General features: G+C 44.6%; 2 protein-coding genes across 4 annotated transcripts in view; one reads left to right on the plus strand and one right to left on the minus strand.

The window, feature by feature from the left end:
* The first annotated feature begins 1,910 nt into the window (after positions 1–1,910).
* On the plus strand, positions 1,911–4,266 carry Crh (corticotropin releasing hormone). The gene is made up of 2 exons (XM_021159183.2): positions 1,911–2,395; positions 3,074–4,266. The coding sequence occupies exon 2, from the start codon at positions 3,088–3,090 to the stop codon at positions 3,649–3,651; it is 564 nt and encodes a 187-aa protein (XP_021014842.1). The 5' UTR covers positions 1,911–2,395; positions 3,074–3,087; the 3' UTR covers positions 3,652–4,266.
* A 1,568-nt stretch (positions 4,267–5,834) lies between these two features.
* The window catches only part of Trim55 (tripartite motif containing 55), a 47,561-nt gene continuing 34,972 nt past the window's right edge, over positions 5,835–18,423 (minus strand). For 2 of the 3 annotated variants that reach the window (XM_021158626.3, XM_029475363.2), the window contains one exon: positions 5,835–6,149. In XM_021158626.3, the coding sequence (XP_021014285.1) occupies positions 6,027–6,149 (123 nt within the window). In that variant the 3' untranslated portion in view covers positions 5,835–6,026. The remainder of the gene's footprint in view (positions 6,150–18,423) is intronic. The other variant, XM_029475361.2, reaches the window with a different exon arrangement.

Consider the following 18,423-nt stretch of genomic DNA (forward strand, 5'->3'; position numbering starts at 1 on the left):
TTCAAGAGCTGATATGTGTGTTGCTCCACCTAGTCCTCTCGTCTCTGCTCATTCATGTGCCTCTGCTGGGAAAGAAAGCACAAAGGATGCCGTAATGCTGTGTAAATAGTGAGGCCAGCAGTAAAGAACTGGGTTCTTGTTCTGATTTTATCACTAGCTGAGTAACTTCAGATTCCCTCTGGTTCTCATTTAAGCCAAGCGATCATTTCTAACATGAGTTCTCTGTGGTTTGCTTCAGTAAATTATGGTACCTCACAATTTATATTCCAGGTAAGCCCCGCAGCAAAGGCTCAACAGCAAGAGTGGAGCCCGAATAAAAACACGCCCCCCCTGTTGTGCCGATGGGAGGGATCTTGAGGGCCAGGAGGTTAGTAAGAGCCCATGTGTGCCACTTCTTCCCCCAGGGACCCTCCCTGACTTCTCCTGGAAAGCCCATAGGCATGTCTCTCTCTTACTTCCTCTTCAGGACTCATTGGCCTCCTTTCCCTCTCCAGACTGGCACTTAAGCTGAACTTTATGAATGAGCAAAGAAGGGGTCAAGAATGAAAGTAAAAACAAAACAGAGACCAACAAACAAAAATCCCAAACACTGAGGTGAATTTTAACCTCTAAAATGCCCACTGTGACAATAGTGAAGGTTCTTCAAGCCTCCTTGTCAATGTAAACCCACTTTTCCTCTAAAGCACAATTTAATCATTATTTATTAATGAATCACACTTCTCCAGTGGACAGAATTCTTCCTGCGTTCTCTTCTATCAGAAATGCATCCCATTCATTCACTTATGAGCTGACTTTTCTGCAACCTCCAGTGTTTCCCCCACCTCCCTCTTGTTTCTAGAAGAGTTATCAATTAGTACAGGCCCCAAACAGGGGTGGAAATCTGGATTGCATTACTTGTGACAGAGAAAATGGCAGACATAACCAGAAACAGGGAACAGGAGATTTTGGATAAACAGTAGCGGTGGTTATGAGGCAGCTGAAACGAACCCCAGACACTAGAGTTTGTACCAGCGTCTTGAATTGCAGGATTAAAGGTAACTACTTCCCACTTAGACGTAATCTCCATTCAACTCAGAACTGAGAGTAGATTTATAGACATGGCATTGTGTTCTATAATAGTGTCAGAAAGCAATAACTAAAGACACTTGTGGTGCACATTTGAATGTGGAGAAAAGAACAGAACACATAATAAATAACTTGAGTGGTTTGCTCTGCACACCATCATGGTTTCACAGTACACGGAGGTGAAATGAATGATTCTCTTTTACAGACTCAATAACTGGTTTTTTTTTTCAGGTTATCAAACAGCTTAAGTTTTTTCAACACAAAAGAACAATGCCTCTCTCATTGGGTTTGCAGTGTAGACTCCGATCAGACTGTTTAATATACACAGTTCACCCTGCTCTTCTTGGGGGAACAGTTCTGATTAACTTTAGATTCTAAGAGAACCATAGGAGGCCTGAGATTCACTTGAAACTGAGGCTTTTAAGAGACTTTGTTTATGGCCTTCATCGTTAGAATAGCTCTTTTCTTGTAAAGGAAAACACTAAGCTGGTTTCAAGAAATGTACTGGCCTTGTCTTCAGCTCCATAATTCCTATGTATACTCTTGGGAGGACTAAAGTGGATAAAAGCTCAGACTTGGTTGTCTCTGTCCCCTAGTTCTTCATTCTCCTCCAGGCAGAAAGATGGCAGGCCATAGTAACGTCAGATTTCAGATACTGAGATGTTTCCTGAGAGGACAGCCTGACAGAAAAGTTAGGTGGGGGTGCTGAGGCACCAGGAAATGTCCAGATCCACCCCTTTAATGGTGGCTACCTTCTTGGAAGCTCTGCACTCCCCACCTCTTCTTCATTCCCCTCCCACTCTCTGTCTCTTTTCTGGTCCGTATCTGGCCTATCATAGTAAGAGGTCAGTATGTTTTCCACACTTGGATAATCTCATTCAAGAATTTTTGTCAATGGACAAGTCATAAGAAGCCCTTCCATTTTCGGGCTCGTTGACGTCACCAAGGAGGCGATAAATATCTGTTGATATAATTGGATGTGAGATTCAGTGTTGAAATAGCAGAACTCGGTCCCTCGCTCCTTGGCAGGGCCCTATTATTTATGCAGGAGCAGAGGCAGCACGCAATCGAGCTGTCAAGAGAGCGTCAGCTTATTAGGCAAATGCTGCGTGCTTTCTGAAGAGGGTCGGTCGACATTATAAAATCTCACTCCAGGCTCTGGTGTGGAGAAACTCAGAGCCCAAGTACGTTGAGAGACTGAAGAGAAAGGGAAAAGGCAAAAGAAAAGGAGAAGAGAAAGGAGAAGAGGAAGAAAACCTGCAGGAGGCATCCTGAGAGAAGTCCCTCTGCAGAGGCAGCAGTGCGGGCTCACCTGCCAAGGGAGGAGAAGGTAGGCAGCGCCTAGACGGGCGCCACCAACTTTGTGCTGCCTGAGCTGCTGTGGTGAGCCCCGGAGCCAGCTGCCCATGTGCTGGAATGCCTGTGCCTATGCATGTATGTGTGTCGCTAACTGTGCCTTAAAATTCCGATGACAGTGGCGATGTGAAAAAGCGAAGTTAGACGGCGGCTGCTCATCTTTATCCACTCAATCCAATCTGCCACTCACTGCTCATAGTCTGTGCAAAGAATGGCTCCCCTATTGCATCCCAGGTCCCCAAGCAAACGGAGCAAGGGCAGGAATGGAGACAGAGGAGGTAGTTCTCAATTTGGAAGTAAAGGATGTCCGAAAGGGGGCGATTAGGGTGTGCGAAAGCTTAAACCTGTGGCACTTGTCCGGGCTCAGGGAAGTCGGTTTGGGGAAGTCGTTTGGGAGATCCTTAGGAAGAGGAGCCAGGGGGTGTCCCTTCTAGGTCTCCAAAGAAGGGTCACCTGCGGGCTCGCACCAGTTGAGCTTTGCAGGTACCTAGCTTCAGCACCGCGGACAGCGTCACCGAAGCCTAGAGCCTGTTCTTGTCTGTGGGTGTCGGATAGGAAGCCCCGCTGCACCTTCCAGCTGAGCTCAACTCTGACCAATCTTACCTTTCTCCCCCACCTTCTCTCTCCCCCGACCTCAACCTCGGTGCTGCAGAGAGCGCCCCTAACATGCGGCTGCGGCTGCTGGTGTCCGCGGGCATGCTGCTGGTGGCTCTGTCGTCCTGCCTGCCTTGCAGGGCCCTGCTGAGCAGGGGATCCGTCCCCCGAGCGCCGCGGGCCCCGCAGCCCTTGAATTTCTTGCAGCCGGAGCAGCCCCAGCAGCCTCAGCCGGTTCTGATCCGCATGGGTGAAGAATACTTCCTCCGCCTGGGGAATCTCAACAGAAGTCCCGCTGCTCGGCTGTCCCCCAACTCCACGCCCCTCACCGCGGGTCGCGGCAGCCGCCCCTCGCACGACCAGGCTGCGGCTAACTTTTTCCGCGTGTTGCTGCAGCAGCTGCAGATGCCTCAGCGCTCGCTCGACAGCCGCGCGGAGCCGGCGGAACGCGGCGCCGAGGATACCCTCGGTGGCCACCAGGGGGCGCTGGAGAGGGAGAGGCGGTCGGAGGAGCCGCCCATCTCTCTGGATCTCACCTTCCACCTTCTGAGGGAAGTCTTGGAAATGGCCAGGGCAGAGCAGTTAGCTCAGCAAGCTCACAGTAACAGGAAACTGATGGAGATTATCGGGAAATGAAATGTTGCGCTTGGCCAAAACGATTCTGCATTTAGCACACAAGTAAAAATAAAAATTTAAAACAGTATTCTGTACCATATTGCAGCTCCGATATCATTTGTTTATTTTTATATAGCTTGAAGCATAGAAGATGTACAGGGAGAGAGCCTATATACCCCTTACTTAGCATGCACAAAGTGTATTTCTGTGTAGTAACAAAACAGCGTTATTTGTATTGCCCATGCTTAATTTCTATGTGCAAATAAGCGTCTTTATAGCGATGTCTTAAAGAAAATGTGGACCCAAGGAGGAAACCTTTTAAAAAGCAGATGGGAGTCATCCAGTTGTGTTTATTTGGAGCTGCAGTGAAAGAGAATTCATTCTTGAGGAGTGGCTAGGACGAAATGTGTAAGCTCTTTGAATCAACTTTTTCTTGTAAATGTTTCAGTAATAAAACATCTTTCTGATTCTTGGTCAATTTGGTTGTGTAAGAGAACGTTAAATATATTTTTAATAAAATCTGCAAAGGTTGTTGTGGCTTTATTTTTCCTCTTCAGTGTGCATACAGAAATGGCCCCAGCACAAGACATAAAAACAATACAACAAACAACTTGCCCCCTCAACAAAACAGCCTACATTTTATTTTCTCCTAAAGATAGGAACATTTGTCACATAGCTTACATTGGCCCTGTAATTTGTCCTGGGCTTTCCTCTGTACCTCTCAGACTTCCCTTCTGAGATTAAATTAAATAATTTTAGAGGTTCCTCCCACCTCTAAAACTTGATAATTTTACAATTGAAAGATCAGTCACAGTGGAAATAACATGCAAGCCTAATTAGCTGAGGACCGAGGAAGTGTGGGCCTCATGGGAAGTGGGTGGAGGTCAGAGGACAAGGGGAGAAGGTCAGCTTCCTCCTACCATGTGAGTCCTAGGACCTGAACTGGGTTCTTCAGGCCCAAGAGCAAGCCTGTACCCACTGTACTACTCACCAGCCTAGATAGGAGAAACAAGAATGCAAGCATCTCAAGCAAATAAACATATTCTCAGTGAAAGGTCACTTGGGAAATTTTTTCTTAAAAAAAGAACATTTTGACTTTAATAGCTACACAAATACCTTTCACATTTCTCTCTATCCCAGTCCTAATAACTGCAACTTGTAGGCCTGTTATTTGCTTCTAAAATTAAACAGCACTTCTAATTTTAATACGTTTGCTTTAGTAGTTTAGTTACCACCCTAAAAATTTTAGTTCCATAATTAATACTTTAAAATTAATTTGTATATATGAAGATGGCACTTCTCTTGAGGCCCTGGAAATATGCTTGATTAATGGCTTAATAATAAAACATGAATCACTGAATACATTGCTAGGAGACTGAAGATTTAAGATTTAATTTATTTAAGAGTTCATTTAAAGTAAAGTTACACTTATGTGATGAAGGCAAGGAAAGAGAGAGAGGAGAGAGAGACAGAGAGAGGGGGAGGGAGGGAGGGAGGAAGGGAGGGAGAGAGAGAGACAGAGGGGGAGAGAGAGACAGACAGAGAGAGACAGAGGGAGAGAGAGAGAGAGAGAGAGAGAGAGAGAGAGAGAGAGAGAGAGAGAGCACAGGGGGAGAATTGTGTGTATACTTAAATCCATGCAGTTGCTCCACAGATTATTAGATTGCTGCTATGGCAGGACACTTAAGAAAGTAGACAGTTCCTCTCAGAAATTCAATTAAAATGCCTAATACATGGATACAATTATGAGATATGTAAATAAGATTAGAAAAATGTCAAAAGTGTTGCCCTAGATTTTTGGCCTTCTGGACTATGGAAGTGTGGCTACGTGTAAAGGAAAGTCCTGTCTGCACACCCATGGCATCCGTAGGGAAGAGGAACCTCTACAGCGCCCTACATAGCTTTGGTCAGTGACCAATCTCCATATTTTGATAAATCGGTCAGCTTGGAACTGACACTGAACATCACCTACCACCTGCAATGCTAAGGAGAAAAGCGAAAGGCACAAGTGTCCTAAAATACCCAGAAGCCCGGAGGCTGGGAGAGTGGGGAGTGTTCTGCCACTCTGTTGCCACTTGGCACTGATGGCTGATACACACACGTGCACCACACCTACACAACCCTCAGAAGGTTTCTCACACAAATGAAAGATTTGCAGAAGATCAAGTTTCTTCGGAAGAGTATTTTCTGTAATTTTGTTCTGAGCATAATCATTTTCTCAATGAGTGAGATAGTCATCTGGAATTAAAGGGTGGTGGTATTGTTTTGTTTTGTTTTGCTTTCAGACATCCTGTCCAGAGGTCCCCTTCATATGAATCGTGGTGAATTTCCACCTGTTTCCTGCTGCCTGTGTGCTTCTCAGCCAGGCAGACAGGGGGCAGCAACGAGAATAAATATTATTCATTTAGGGAATTCAGCCAGGAGAAGGAGAAGACGTGGCGAGCTGGCTCAGGATCAGCCCCACCCCCACTCCCCAAGGCTGCAGACTGTGCCTGGGGAGAAGGGGCCTCAAATCCAATCTGCAAAAGAAGAAAATGTGGGTGAGAGGAAGGAGAGAGTAGACCTTTGGGGAGTTGGTCCAGTTACTGGTCTACGGAGGAGAGAGGATGGTGGTAGTAATTGTATGAAGCATAATTATTATTAGGGACAGAAAGCAAGCTTAGGTCGTCTTAGTTATGGTCAAGAGCCATTCAAGTGAATCACGTTCATAATTCAAAAAGAATAGCAATAGCGCATGCAGTGGAATGGAGCTCCGGTGGGGAGAGGCCAGGGTTCCCTGCTTGGCTTTCCCGAGTTAAGTCACTCATGGTTTACTGACATGACAGGCTCATTCACACACAGAGATATCTAGGTTTACAAAAATCTGCAAAACTATTAAAATCCTGCTAAGTTTTAACTCATAACTCAGTGACGGAGTTAAAACTCCCAGCTGTCCTAGGCTCGAGTTGCATCCCCAGTGTCACACAAGACAGAGAGGCTGAGAGAGGGAAGAGAGGAGGGAAGGGGTAGGGGAGCCCAAACTTAAATGATGTTGCTATCTTATGACAGTGCAGCTTATACTCATATTCATATAATCCCTCCACTGCTGACGTTAGAAGTTTCTACCAGATTACCCTCGTGTGCCATCAGTGGGGGTATGTTCCCAGAACGTCAGCATTAGGTTATATTACTGCTGGGGGCAGGGGGGGGGCACCAATGCTCGTGCACTGAGACAATAGCAGTAAGCCATACTGCCTAGAAGAATCAAACTCGAGGAGATCACTGACAAAATGTTACTATGCAGACATTTATAGGTTTGTAAATCGCTTCAACTTTGCAAGACCCCTCAGTTTTGCAAAGCCAAAGTATTGATCTTGAACAAATCCTGAAGTGAGTGTCTCTAGGCAATAAAATCTTATAACATTCACACAAAATCAAATCTAGTGTCAAAACTTCTAAGAAAATACTTTTGATAAATATCTGACTGATACAGATTGTAAATTTAATTCACCTGACCAACTCAATCTTATAAATGAACTTCATGTTGTTTTGAGTTTTAAAAATAACAGCTTAATGGAACAAAGAGCATTCACACACACACACACACACACACACACACACACACACACACAGACTCGCAATTTGATTGTTTTCATTCAAACTGTAAGGAGACTATGATAGACCTGGTTTGTCCCACGGGAAATGATCAAGTGTGTTCTTGCACTTTCCTGGTAAACTCTGCAGTATGGAAATGTCAAAGGCTCAGAAGGAGTGAGGCAGCATGTGTACCCAAGCACAGAAGCCCTGGGGTGAGGGTGGGGCGGGGGTGGGGCTGAGGTGGGGGTGGTGCTGGGGGCGGGGTTGGGGTTGGGGTGAGATAGGACTGGGGTAGGGCGGGGCTGGGGCGGGGTTGGGGTTGGGGTGAGCTAGGACTGGGGTAGGGCGGGGCTGGGGCGGGGTTGGGGTTGGGGTGAGCTAGGACTCGGGTAGGGCGGGGCTGGGGCGGGGTTGGGGCTGTGATGTCTGACCAAGCAGGACTTCTGTAAGTATGGGTATATTGCTGCTGTGCAGAATAGTTTTTAGAGGAAACGAGTGCTTGGCAGGCCCCTCCCCAGATCTCACCAAAGAGGTGTGAGGTGTCATTCAAAAAACCCAACACAATTATAGTGAGTTATTTGTTTTTAGGATTCTCTTTTTTGATATTAAATTGCTTCCTGGAAGCAAGTTAATAAGGGCTGTGAGTTCATATAAGAATAAAAGCGAAGCACTCTATTTTCAGGTGAAAGCATTAAAAAAACTAGAATGTGGAGTAAAGTAGGTTTTCTTGGTAATGGGTTAGATATCCCCTGAGGTGAAGCCAGGTGTGGAAGAGTTCAAGGTTCAGCTACATAATATGTTGAGGCTAGCCTGGGCTACTTAAGATTCTGCCTCAAAAAAAGAAAGAGAAATCGAGGTAGATTATCTTCAGAGCCCTATGACTGCCCAGCTATGTTTTAACATTTGTTTTAATATTTTAATATTAAATATTTAATAATTTAATATTTGTTTAAATTTTTAATATTTAAAGCTGCTGTCTAAATTTTCAGCTGTTGATACGGATAGCTGTCAAAGCCAGATTAAATCATTTGAGCTTGTTGCACTTATACCTACCATGGTTCCAGACAGTAGTTTTGTTGTTGTTGTTGTTATTGTTCAAATTGTGAACTCATAAATTGTCCCTTTCAGAGAAGGAATTGGCAGAAATTAGAGATATCTGGAGTATCTTCAGTGCTTATATTATCTTTTGGGGCTGCAAACTTACTAACCATTTCAGCAAGAAAGCTCCCCTGGCCACTTGGCAGGGATTTGACTCTCAGATGCCATTGTAAACTTCAGTTGTTAACCTGACACACCCGGGGAGGAGGGATTAGGGAATCGCCTGCATCTGACTGCCTGGTGGGCATATCTGCTCTTTGATGTGTGAGGACCTAGCCCACTGTGAGTGGTATTTTTCTAGGTCAATGGGTCTGGGCTGTACATGATTCTATTTGTACCAAAAAGATACTTTTTAAAAATGTAATATGTTGAGACTGCCAGGGAGCAGGGAGGTCTGATGGGGTGGGGTGTGTGTGGGAGGAATGCAATGAAGAACTGTCAGAGGGTGGACCAGAAGGGGGATAATGACTGGACTATAAAAAAGAGACTAAAGAAAATAAATTTTTATAAATAAATAAATAAATAAAAATAAAAATAAAAAAGTAGCTAAACCAACCAGTCAACAGCATCTTCTATGATTCCTGCTTCAGGTTTCTAACTTGATTTCCAGCCTTGGCTTCCTGGGAAGGTGAAGTTTAACATCTAAGCCAAATAGAACCTTTTCTCCTCAGGTTGGTCAGCATTTTACCACATTGGCAAGGAAGCACACTACGACTCCAGACCAACTGCTTACTAGCTGTTTGACTTGGGAAAGTGATTAACCATTCTGAGCTTGGTTTTCTCTTCTGTAAAATGGACATTAGATCCTGTGTCACAAGGCTGCTGTAAGGATGGAGTAATGTAACATATACCAAACACTTTGCACATCCCTGCTTCACATGCAGTGATTCCTCCCTCTCTGTTTTCTTTCGTCCTCATCTCCCCTCTAGCCTCCTCTTATCCCTAACTACAGTGAAGAGACTCTTCAGTCCCACAGAATGACTTGGGGACTATTTCTGGTGGAGGTATACAGTACCAGTCATCTTCAGCGAGGAAAGGCTGTTTGGAAATTGTAGTTACTTCTTACCCTTTCCAGAAGTGGGGGCAATTTATATGACAAGACTCTTTGGGCATGTGGTCAAATTGTGGTCATCTATGATGCTCTTCCATGTATCTCAAGTGGTCCAGCTCTCTTAGGATTATCTCAGGAGGCATAGAAACCACCATCCAGCGAACCAAAAGCAGACTTTCTTTCCTAAATGGAGTCCTCTGCGTTGTCTTCCAAAAGTTGGCTGTACTTCATTATACATTATTTTTGGCAAGATGCTTGCCATAGAGCAGAACAATGTGCTGTCTGTGACTCCTGCTCTGTGAAGAGGACAAGGGACTTCCAGTACACATTATTTTTAAGTTTTAACACTTCCCTTAGGTGGCTTCAATGTCAACCTTCAGTGCCAACCTGACTGAATCTTGAGTTGCCTAGGAGATGCACCGGTACAAACCTGTGAGACCCTTTCCAGAGAGGTTTCATTGAGGACTGAAGATGAACTCTGAATGTGGACAGCAGCATTTATGGGCTGTGGTCCCAGACTGAATAAAAACCAGGGAATAGAGGACACTTGCTACATGCCAGCATTCACCTCTCTGCTTCCCAGCTGAGGACCCAATATGAACAGCTGCCTCCTGTCCCTACTTCATGCCTGCCTTGCCACCATGGGTGGGCTGTGCCCTTGAGGGACCCTAAGGGCTTTTTCCAGTCCCACATGCTCCTTAGAGCTTCCCGCTCCTGCCTGGAGTCAATGCTAGGCCAAGTTCCATTCTCCAAACACAGGAACATTCTTGAGTACAAAAATTCTGCGAATGTACTGCCTGATAGTCACCTGACCCTCTGAAAATTCCCAGGTAGAGTTCAAATGCATGTCATAATCTGCCCATGCTTGCTAGTCAATAGATTTAAAGGTCAATATGATTAGCCAATAAGTTTGAACTGTAACCTTGCTGATGTAACCTGTGTCCCTAAAAAGTATAAAACTGCTTTTATTAGCCATCCGGGCTTGCCTTCTTAGTAACTCCCCTTGAGGGTTGACCCAGACTCGCCAGAAAATAAACTTCTTCCTTTTGCATCAATCTGCATCTTGGTGTCTCACTTGGGGGCATCTTAAAGTAAGTGCCACTGACCACGGGTGGAGGTCTTACACCCTCAAGTTGTGAGCCACCATCAACTCTCCCTCCCTCCCTCCCTCTCTCCCTTCTGTCTTACTTCTCTGCTTCTCTTCTTCCCTCTCTTCATCCTTCCCTGCCTGCCTACATGTCTGCCTTTTGGTAAGAATCTGGTCACAGTAATAAGAATTTGACAAATACAAAGTTTCTTAAAAAAAAAAAAATCAACCCAGTAGTGGAATAAAGAGAAAGAAGCTCACCTTTGTCTCAACTCTTGATGGAATTTGGTCAAAACTTGCAGAAAGAAATAACGTACTTCCCCTCAGCTCTTCCCCTGAGGTGAGTTTGACTGAGTATTCTGGATATTCATAAAGCAAGTTTCTCGAGGGACACAGAACATTTCCTTTCCTTTGATTTTTTTTTTACCATTGTTATTAAAAGTACTTTGAGAAGGGATAAGTGAACGTCAGCGTATGACACTAGCTTATTGCTTTACCCCCCTGGAGAGTAGGGTAAAATGAGGTGCTTCCACCCAGGAGCATGTATCATGCAGGCATCATCCTTGACCTCCTCTGCCACCAAGAATCACCCCTTGCATCTGCCAGAGGCTGGTGGGCAGCAGACTCATAAGCAGGTCGGCTCCAGGTTATGGATGGTATATATAGTAATTTAAAAATATGAATCAGTTATAAACGTCAAAAATTCAGGTCTGAAGATACAGAGATAGCCACTGTTTGGTATTAGTGGGCATGTAAAATGGATATTCATTATGGAACATGGCATAGGGGAGACACAAAACTAACGAGGGCCAGCTGAAGGCTCAGTGGGTAAGCATGCCTGTATGAAGTCTGACTGCCTGGGTTTCACTCCCCAGGACCCGCATAGTGGAAGGAGAGAACTGACTCTTGCAAGCTGTCTTGACCTACACATATGCCATTTTAGTTGCCCTCCCTTGAAGTAAATATAATAAAAATATTTTGAAAATTAAACAGACACCATGTGGTACAACAATCCTACATCTGTGTATATGCTCAAAAAAACTGACAGAATCTGTGCAGGTTTTCACACCATGCCATAGCAATATTATTCATAGCAGCCAAGAAGCAGAAGCAGTTTCCAAAGGAGGGGATAAATAAGCTTTGATGTGGACATACAATGGAAATTATTGTGCCACTTTAAAATGTACTCGGATATATACGAAGACATGAGTGAACCCTGAAGGAACCTTCTAGAAGCTAAGTGAAATAAATCAGATTCACCAGGTAAAACAACGAACGCTTCCATTCATGCTCCTAGTGCAGCCACATGCACAGAAACAGAGAAGATGCCAGGGTCTGAAGCTGCAGGAAGCAGGATTGAAAGGTTTTGTTTAAAAGGTCTTGAGTTGCATTTCTGCAAGATAAAAACTGTCCAGGGGTTGGTTACAAAACGCAGTTAACATTGCTGATATGTACAATTAAAAGAAATGGTGACGATAGTGAATGTGCTCTGCTCCCTGGCACAACTTAGGTTTTTTTTTTGTTTTTTTGTTTTTTTTCTTTTTTTCAATGAAAGTGACTTAGTATGAAAATCTGGACTTAGAAGTTCAGCAAAGAAAGCCGAAATGTGCTTGTGTGGCTTGCGTGACAAATGAAGCAGACCTTAGCAGACAGAGTTTCCTCATCCTGCAAACCTCGCCTCCCTCCTGCAGAGCCAGCAAGAACTGTGCCTGTTGCTGTGCTTGCACAGTGGCTATGCTTGGAGTGGAACTGAGAGGCTGGGGGGTCTCCACCTTGTATTCATGCCTGTGTCAACATACGTCTGTCACCTGGGCCTGTTTGTCACTGATACTACTTTGTTGATTTGGTTTCGTTTGCTGAGGTTGGCACCCAGGGCCCCATTGCACACACTAACCACCAGTTCTGCCATAGACCTCTACCCACAGTCACAGCTCATAGCTCTTAACAGGTGTCTTGTTTTGTTTTTTGTTTTGTTGGTTGGTTGGTAGGAAATTGTAAAACAAAACAAAACAAAACAAAACAAAGAAATAAAAATGCTCAGTGCAGACTTTGTTTGATTTCTATGTTCAATGTGACTAATTGAGGCCACAGGGAACTAAAGTGACTCTATGGGAACTAAAGTGACTCTATGGGAAGATTCTTGACAGTGGATGAAGTCAAGAAACTTGTCAGACTCTCGTGAGAGCAAATTAGGCCCTGGGATCTGACCATGGGTATATAATCGAGTGTAGTGAGAATGCACGAAGATGCCGTGAGGAGTTTATTCAGCAGCCCCTCTACAGCCACATTTAGGTGGGACATTCTTTTAAGCTGGTAGAAGAGTGAACTTCAGTGCCCCAAGATGCCTGTCAGCTTCCCAAGGTGGGCGTTCTAGTCACTTTCCCTTTCCAAATGTTCTCTGTGCCACTCATGACGGTGCCCCATCACAGTTTACCATAGCTGTGCCCTACTCTTTGGGCGATCAAGTGCAATACCATGAATGGGATACATCAATGGGAGGTGATGATGTAATATACACCCTCCAGATAACATATTACTTAGGAATGATGAGAGATCAATGATACCAGGTCACTGAAGGAATGGTGGAGTGGGGGCAGGGGATTGGGATCCAAGTGTACACACACGGGCTGCCATATCCAGTGCCTGAGAGTTGCAGTGAATGCCAAAGAGAAATTCAACCTGGCAGAGTCTGGTTACTGCTGCGTGTTAAATGCCATTCTTTTTAGGTCAGTTCAAAAGAACCCTTGCCCAGCTATAACAAAGTCTGCTTGCCTTGAGGAATGAGGAAGGATAAAGATAGACTTGAGGTTTTCAAATGGGCAGCCATCCAGCATCCATTCTTTACCTGCTAGCCTGGATCAGAGAATCAAAGCCAGATGTTCAAAACAGGTGTGAGCAGAAATCCTAAGCATTTAGAATGTTTATTCAAAGAGAGCCGATTCTAAGCCTTGCATAGCTTATGTATTACACACTCTTTAGAATGCTTATTCAAAAAGAACCATTTCTAAGCCTTGGATAGCTTATGTACTACACACCCTTGAAGGAGAAGCTAAGAACAGCTCAGATCCTTGGACAGTTACCAGTTGTCAGAAGTCTGTTCTGTGGCTCTAAGCCTTGGAAAACATCATAGGAACTCAGTTCACAAGAATACAGGCATTTCTCCTAAGAACAAATCAAACAGTGTTATCATGAAGCATAGAGCTGGATAAAATGTATCCAGTCTTCATGAATGCTAGGGGAAGAAACAATAGTGAGTCTCTAAACAAGAGAGGAAGGAACACACTAAAGAACACCTCTTCTTGAGAGAGTCTGCATTGAGTGGTGAGGTGACCTGGGAGATGTATTGCTATAAGCAGAGCCTTCTTGGAAAGTAAGACTAGAGCTAGAGCAATAGTCTTGGGCCTGTCAGATGGAATTAAATGTGCTCACACTTTCCTAATCCTGAGGAGAATGCTGGCATGTGCCCTGCTGTGCATTATTGATGTTGGTATAAAGTCAGTCTTCCTCTCAAGTGTGGCTGTCACAGCTGTACCAGTATGGTGGTCGGTGTACATTCTCTCTCTTTCTGAGAATGAGCCATATTTTTTTCACAAAAGGGTTTCTCTACATTGTATTAAGCAAACAATCAAATATGAAAATCAAGATGGGCTGACTCAACAATGGAAGACAGGAACTCTGAGTTTAAATAGAACTCTCTTTTGAAAGGATGTATGTGGAGCCTAGAAACCAACCCCTGGTTCTTTGCAAAACTTTGCAGCCCATTGTGTGTGGTAAATCAAAGTAGAGGGCTTCTTGGTCACAGCGATCCCAGGGGAGAGGGGAGATTCACCCACTTTTTTCCAGTGCCTGTGTGACCTTCATTACACTGTGCACCACACTCTGGGCTTAAAGATATAGACAAAAGCCCTGAGTTCCCAGCTGCTCTGTGATCCTGAGCAAGCCCCCAGGGTTCTTCTGTATGGGGCTGATTGGAGATGATTCTAGGCATGAAATGAAGCAATGTGAACACACACATTACAGCTGCCACCACAAACCAGGAAACTTGGGATATATTTACAGAGTGTCCCACCTCACCAACAGCATAAGAAAAAGGCTGCATGGGCTAGAGAGATGGCTCAGTAGTTAAGAGCACTGACTCCTATTCCAGAGGTCCTGAGTTCAATTCCCAACAACCACATGGCTCACATGGTGGCTCACAACCATCTGTAATGGAATTTGATGCCTTCTTCTGGTGTGTCTAAAGACAGCTACAATGTACTTATAGATAATAAAATCTTTGAACAAGAAAAAGGATACATCATGAAAATCACTGAGACATACAAATAAAGACAAAGCAACAAGCAGGATGGGCAAAGGTCTGAGTTAAGTCAGAACAGTAAGCAAACTGCATCTCTGTCCTAACAGCTCCCCCCACACCACTCCCCACGTCCAGCTCCCCCAGAGAGTCATCCCTAGTGCACAGAGAGTCATCCCTAGTGCCCAGAGAGTCATCCCTAGTGCACAGAGAGTCATCCCTAGTGGCCAGAGAGTCATCCCTAGTGCACAGAGTCATCCCTAGTGCACAGAGAGTCATCCCTAGTGCCCAGAGAGTCATCCCTAGTGCACAGAGAGTCATCCCTAGTGCACAGAGAGTCATCCCTAGTGCACAGAGTCATCCCTAGTGCACAGAGAGTCATCCCTAGTGCACAGAGAGTCATCCCTAGTGCACAGAGAGTCATCCCTAGTGCACAGAGAGTCATCCCTAGTGCACAGAGTCATCCCTAGTGCACAGAGAGTCATCCCTAGTGCACAGAGAGTCATCCCTAGTGCACAGAGAGTCATCCCTAGTGCACAGAGAGTCATCCCTAGTGCACAGAGAGTCATCCCTAGTGCCCAGAGAGTCATCCCTAGTGCACAGAGAGTCATCCCTAGTGCACAGAGAGTCATCCCTAGTGCCCAGAGAGTCATCCCTAGTGCACAGAGTCATCCCTAGTGCCCAGAGAGTCATCCCTAGTGCACAGAGAGTCATCCCTAGTGCACAGAGAGTCATCCCTAGTGCCCAGAGAGTCATCTCTAGTGCACAGAGAGTCATCCCTAGTGCACAGAGAGTCATCCCTAGTGCACAGAGAGTCATCCCTAGTGCACAGAGAGTCATCCCTAGTGCCCAGAGAGTCATCCCTAGTGCACAGAGAGTCATCCCTAGTGGCCAGAGAGTCATCCCTAGTGCACAGAGTCATCCCTAGTGCACAGAGAGTCATCCCTAGTGCCCAGAGAGTCATCCCTAGTGCACAGAGAGTCATCCCTAGTGCACAGAGAGTCATCCCTAGTGCACAGAGAGTCATCCCTAGTGCCCAGAGAGTCATCCCTAGTGCACAGAGAGTCATCCCTAGTGGCCAGAGAGTCATCCCTAGTGCACAGAGAGTCATCCCTAGTGCACAGAGAGTCATCCCTAGTGCACAGAGAGTCATCCCTAGTGCCCAGAGAGTCATCCCTAGTGCCCAGAGAGTCATCCCTAGTGCCCAGAGAGTCATCCCTAGTGCACAGAGAGTCATCCCTAGTGCACAGAGAGTCATCCCTAGTGCCCAGAGAGTCATCCCTAGTGCCCAGAGAGTCATCCCTAGTGCACAGAGAGTCATCCCTAGTGCACAGAGAGTCATCCCTAGTGCACAGAGAGTCATCCCTAGTGCACAGAGAGTCATCCCTAGTGCCCAGAGAGTCATCCCTAGTGCCCAGCTCCACGAGAGCTCCTTCTCCAGTGTTCACTCACAAAACTTGGAGAAGTGAATTCATGACAAGACTGCAAACAGTTTACATAGTATTTGGCTTTTTATAATGGATACATCAATTTTATCTCCCTGTTAAAGTGGCAGTTATTATTTTGCTCCTGAGAAACAGAGCCTGTAATTTCAGAGTTGGTTTGTCTATTTGACCTTTCAGTAAAACAGCTAAATTGATCATTATTAGAATGTCACTTTCCCAGCAGAGGAATAAAAGTGCAAAAATAAATAAAGTTCCAGTGTTGTGAGACACAGATGCGAAAGCAATGTTAATAGAATGAGCTCATTAAAACTTATTTGCTAGAAAAAACTATATTCCCTCATACAACCTTCTTCTCTGTAGAAGTGACTTCATCTCACTATCACATCCCCCCCACCCCGATTTCTTGCAATAATTAAGTTCCGACAATGTTACCCAGTAAACGGAGGCCGTTCCTGAGCACAATCAGTTTTCACTTTCTTCCTTGCAGTGAGAATTCCAGCACAAGGCACCCACAGAACAGTGAGTGTAAGCTTGCGAGTCCTGAAACACAGTGCTTCTCACAGTGGGGACTCTGCTTAAAAATGATTTGATACCCTGAACACTTCAACTAAATTTAAGGGACATAGCTAAATTTTCGTTCACTTTAGTTTGTTTTGGAAAATTAAATAGATCATTTCAAAGAACACAGGACATATAGTCACACTCAAGGGAAATCATGTTCTCTGTCTCCTATCTCTGTTAGCTTTATTTATTTTTTTAATGCAATGAATAAATTGTGAAATTAATCTCACATATAGAAGCTTCCTGGCCTTCTTATCTCCTGGATTGCTTACCTCTCAATCTCTAGTTGCAGTTAGAGGGATATTTTCATGCTTGAAACCATAGTGGATGGGTTAATCTCAAAGGTTATTTATATAAAACCATCTTATTATTTTATTTCTTTATGTTTAGTAGCACTGGGTGGAGATACAGGGCTGGCTATTGGCTCTGGCACTTTGCCCCATTACTCATACTCACTAGGAGGATGAGAACACTTTCAGGGGTCTAAATCTTGAACAGTATGATATTTGATAAGTGTTCAGGTCTGGATACAGGTACTGCTCTGAAATTCTAAGAAATAAAGAATAGCCAATAGCCCCCCTCAACTTTCTGATCACTACACCTGTGCCCCCCCCCCATTTTTATTTCTGATGACTGCATCTGCCCCCAAACACACACACACACACACACACACACTTGTATTTTTTATCACTGCACCTGCCCCCCCCCATACACACACTGATCTTTCTGATCACTACACACTCTCTCTTTCTTCCTCCTTAGTCTTTCTCATCTCTATTTTTTTTCTTCAGCTTCATTATTTTTTCCTGTGGGGTCATTTTAATAACATGTACATTTTTAGATCCTGGATGAGAACAAGTCAGTTATGAATTACATTTCCCTGATGACTCTTTTCCCTTTGCTTCTGTTTGTAATGGGCCACTGCATCTAACCTGTACATACTCTCTTCTATGTTAGGATGATGAACCTTAAGGTACAGGGAACCCACATTGCTACTGAGGCTCTGCCTCTGATAAGATGGTACAAAGGAACAGGGCAGGGTACTATATCTTCTTATGGATCAATCCTTCTGAGTCAACAGGACACTGAGTGCTTGAAGTCACCTACTCATGGCAGAGTTGCCTCTGCAGTTCTGTGAAAACGTAAGCATAGGCATATGAAATGATGCTAAACAGAATTAATTGGCAAGAGATTGTGAATTAAAACCATAAGAAAGAACACACAGATACATTACAATGGCTAAGTGTAGAGGACGATGCAGTACTCCACTGGATAAGATGATAAAGGCCTGGAACTCTCACATTCTCAGTGGGAGGACACAATTAATAGACTGTGGAAAACAGATTGATAATTTCTAGTGAAGTTATTTATACAACTCTAAACCTAATAGTTCCATTCCTGGGTACTTACTCAGAATTAATAAAGGAAAAATCTTGGGCATAGGTATGTCATGAAAATGCTCAGAGCCCCACAGAACAAACGGATCACCAGATCATAGTTAGCTTAGGTACTGCCCTTGGCCCTGTGTATGGATACTGGAGAATTGAAACCAGGCATATTGGATCCAGTCTATGAAACTTTTCCTGAAGACTGCTAGATGGAACAATGCCCAAGGATTTTCAACACTATTCTCCTCCTGGCTTCTCCCTTTTTACCAGCACCTAAGGTTTAAACATATCAC

This window comes from Mus caroli, unplaced genomic scaffold (genome assembly GCF_978045245.1).
Source record: "Mus caroli unplaced genomic scaffold, Mus_caroli_1 scaffold_3, whole genome shotgun sequence".
Classification (NCBI taxonomy): Eukaryota; Metazoa; Chordata; class Mammalia; order Rodentia; family Muridae; genus Mus; species Mus caroli.

Bases quoted from the DNA above. Each gene is read 5' to 3' on its own strand.
- Crh (XM_021159183.2), top strand. From the start codon at position 3,088: ATGCGGCTGCGGCTGCTGGTGTCCGCGGGCATGCTGCTGGTGGCTCTG.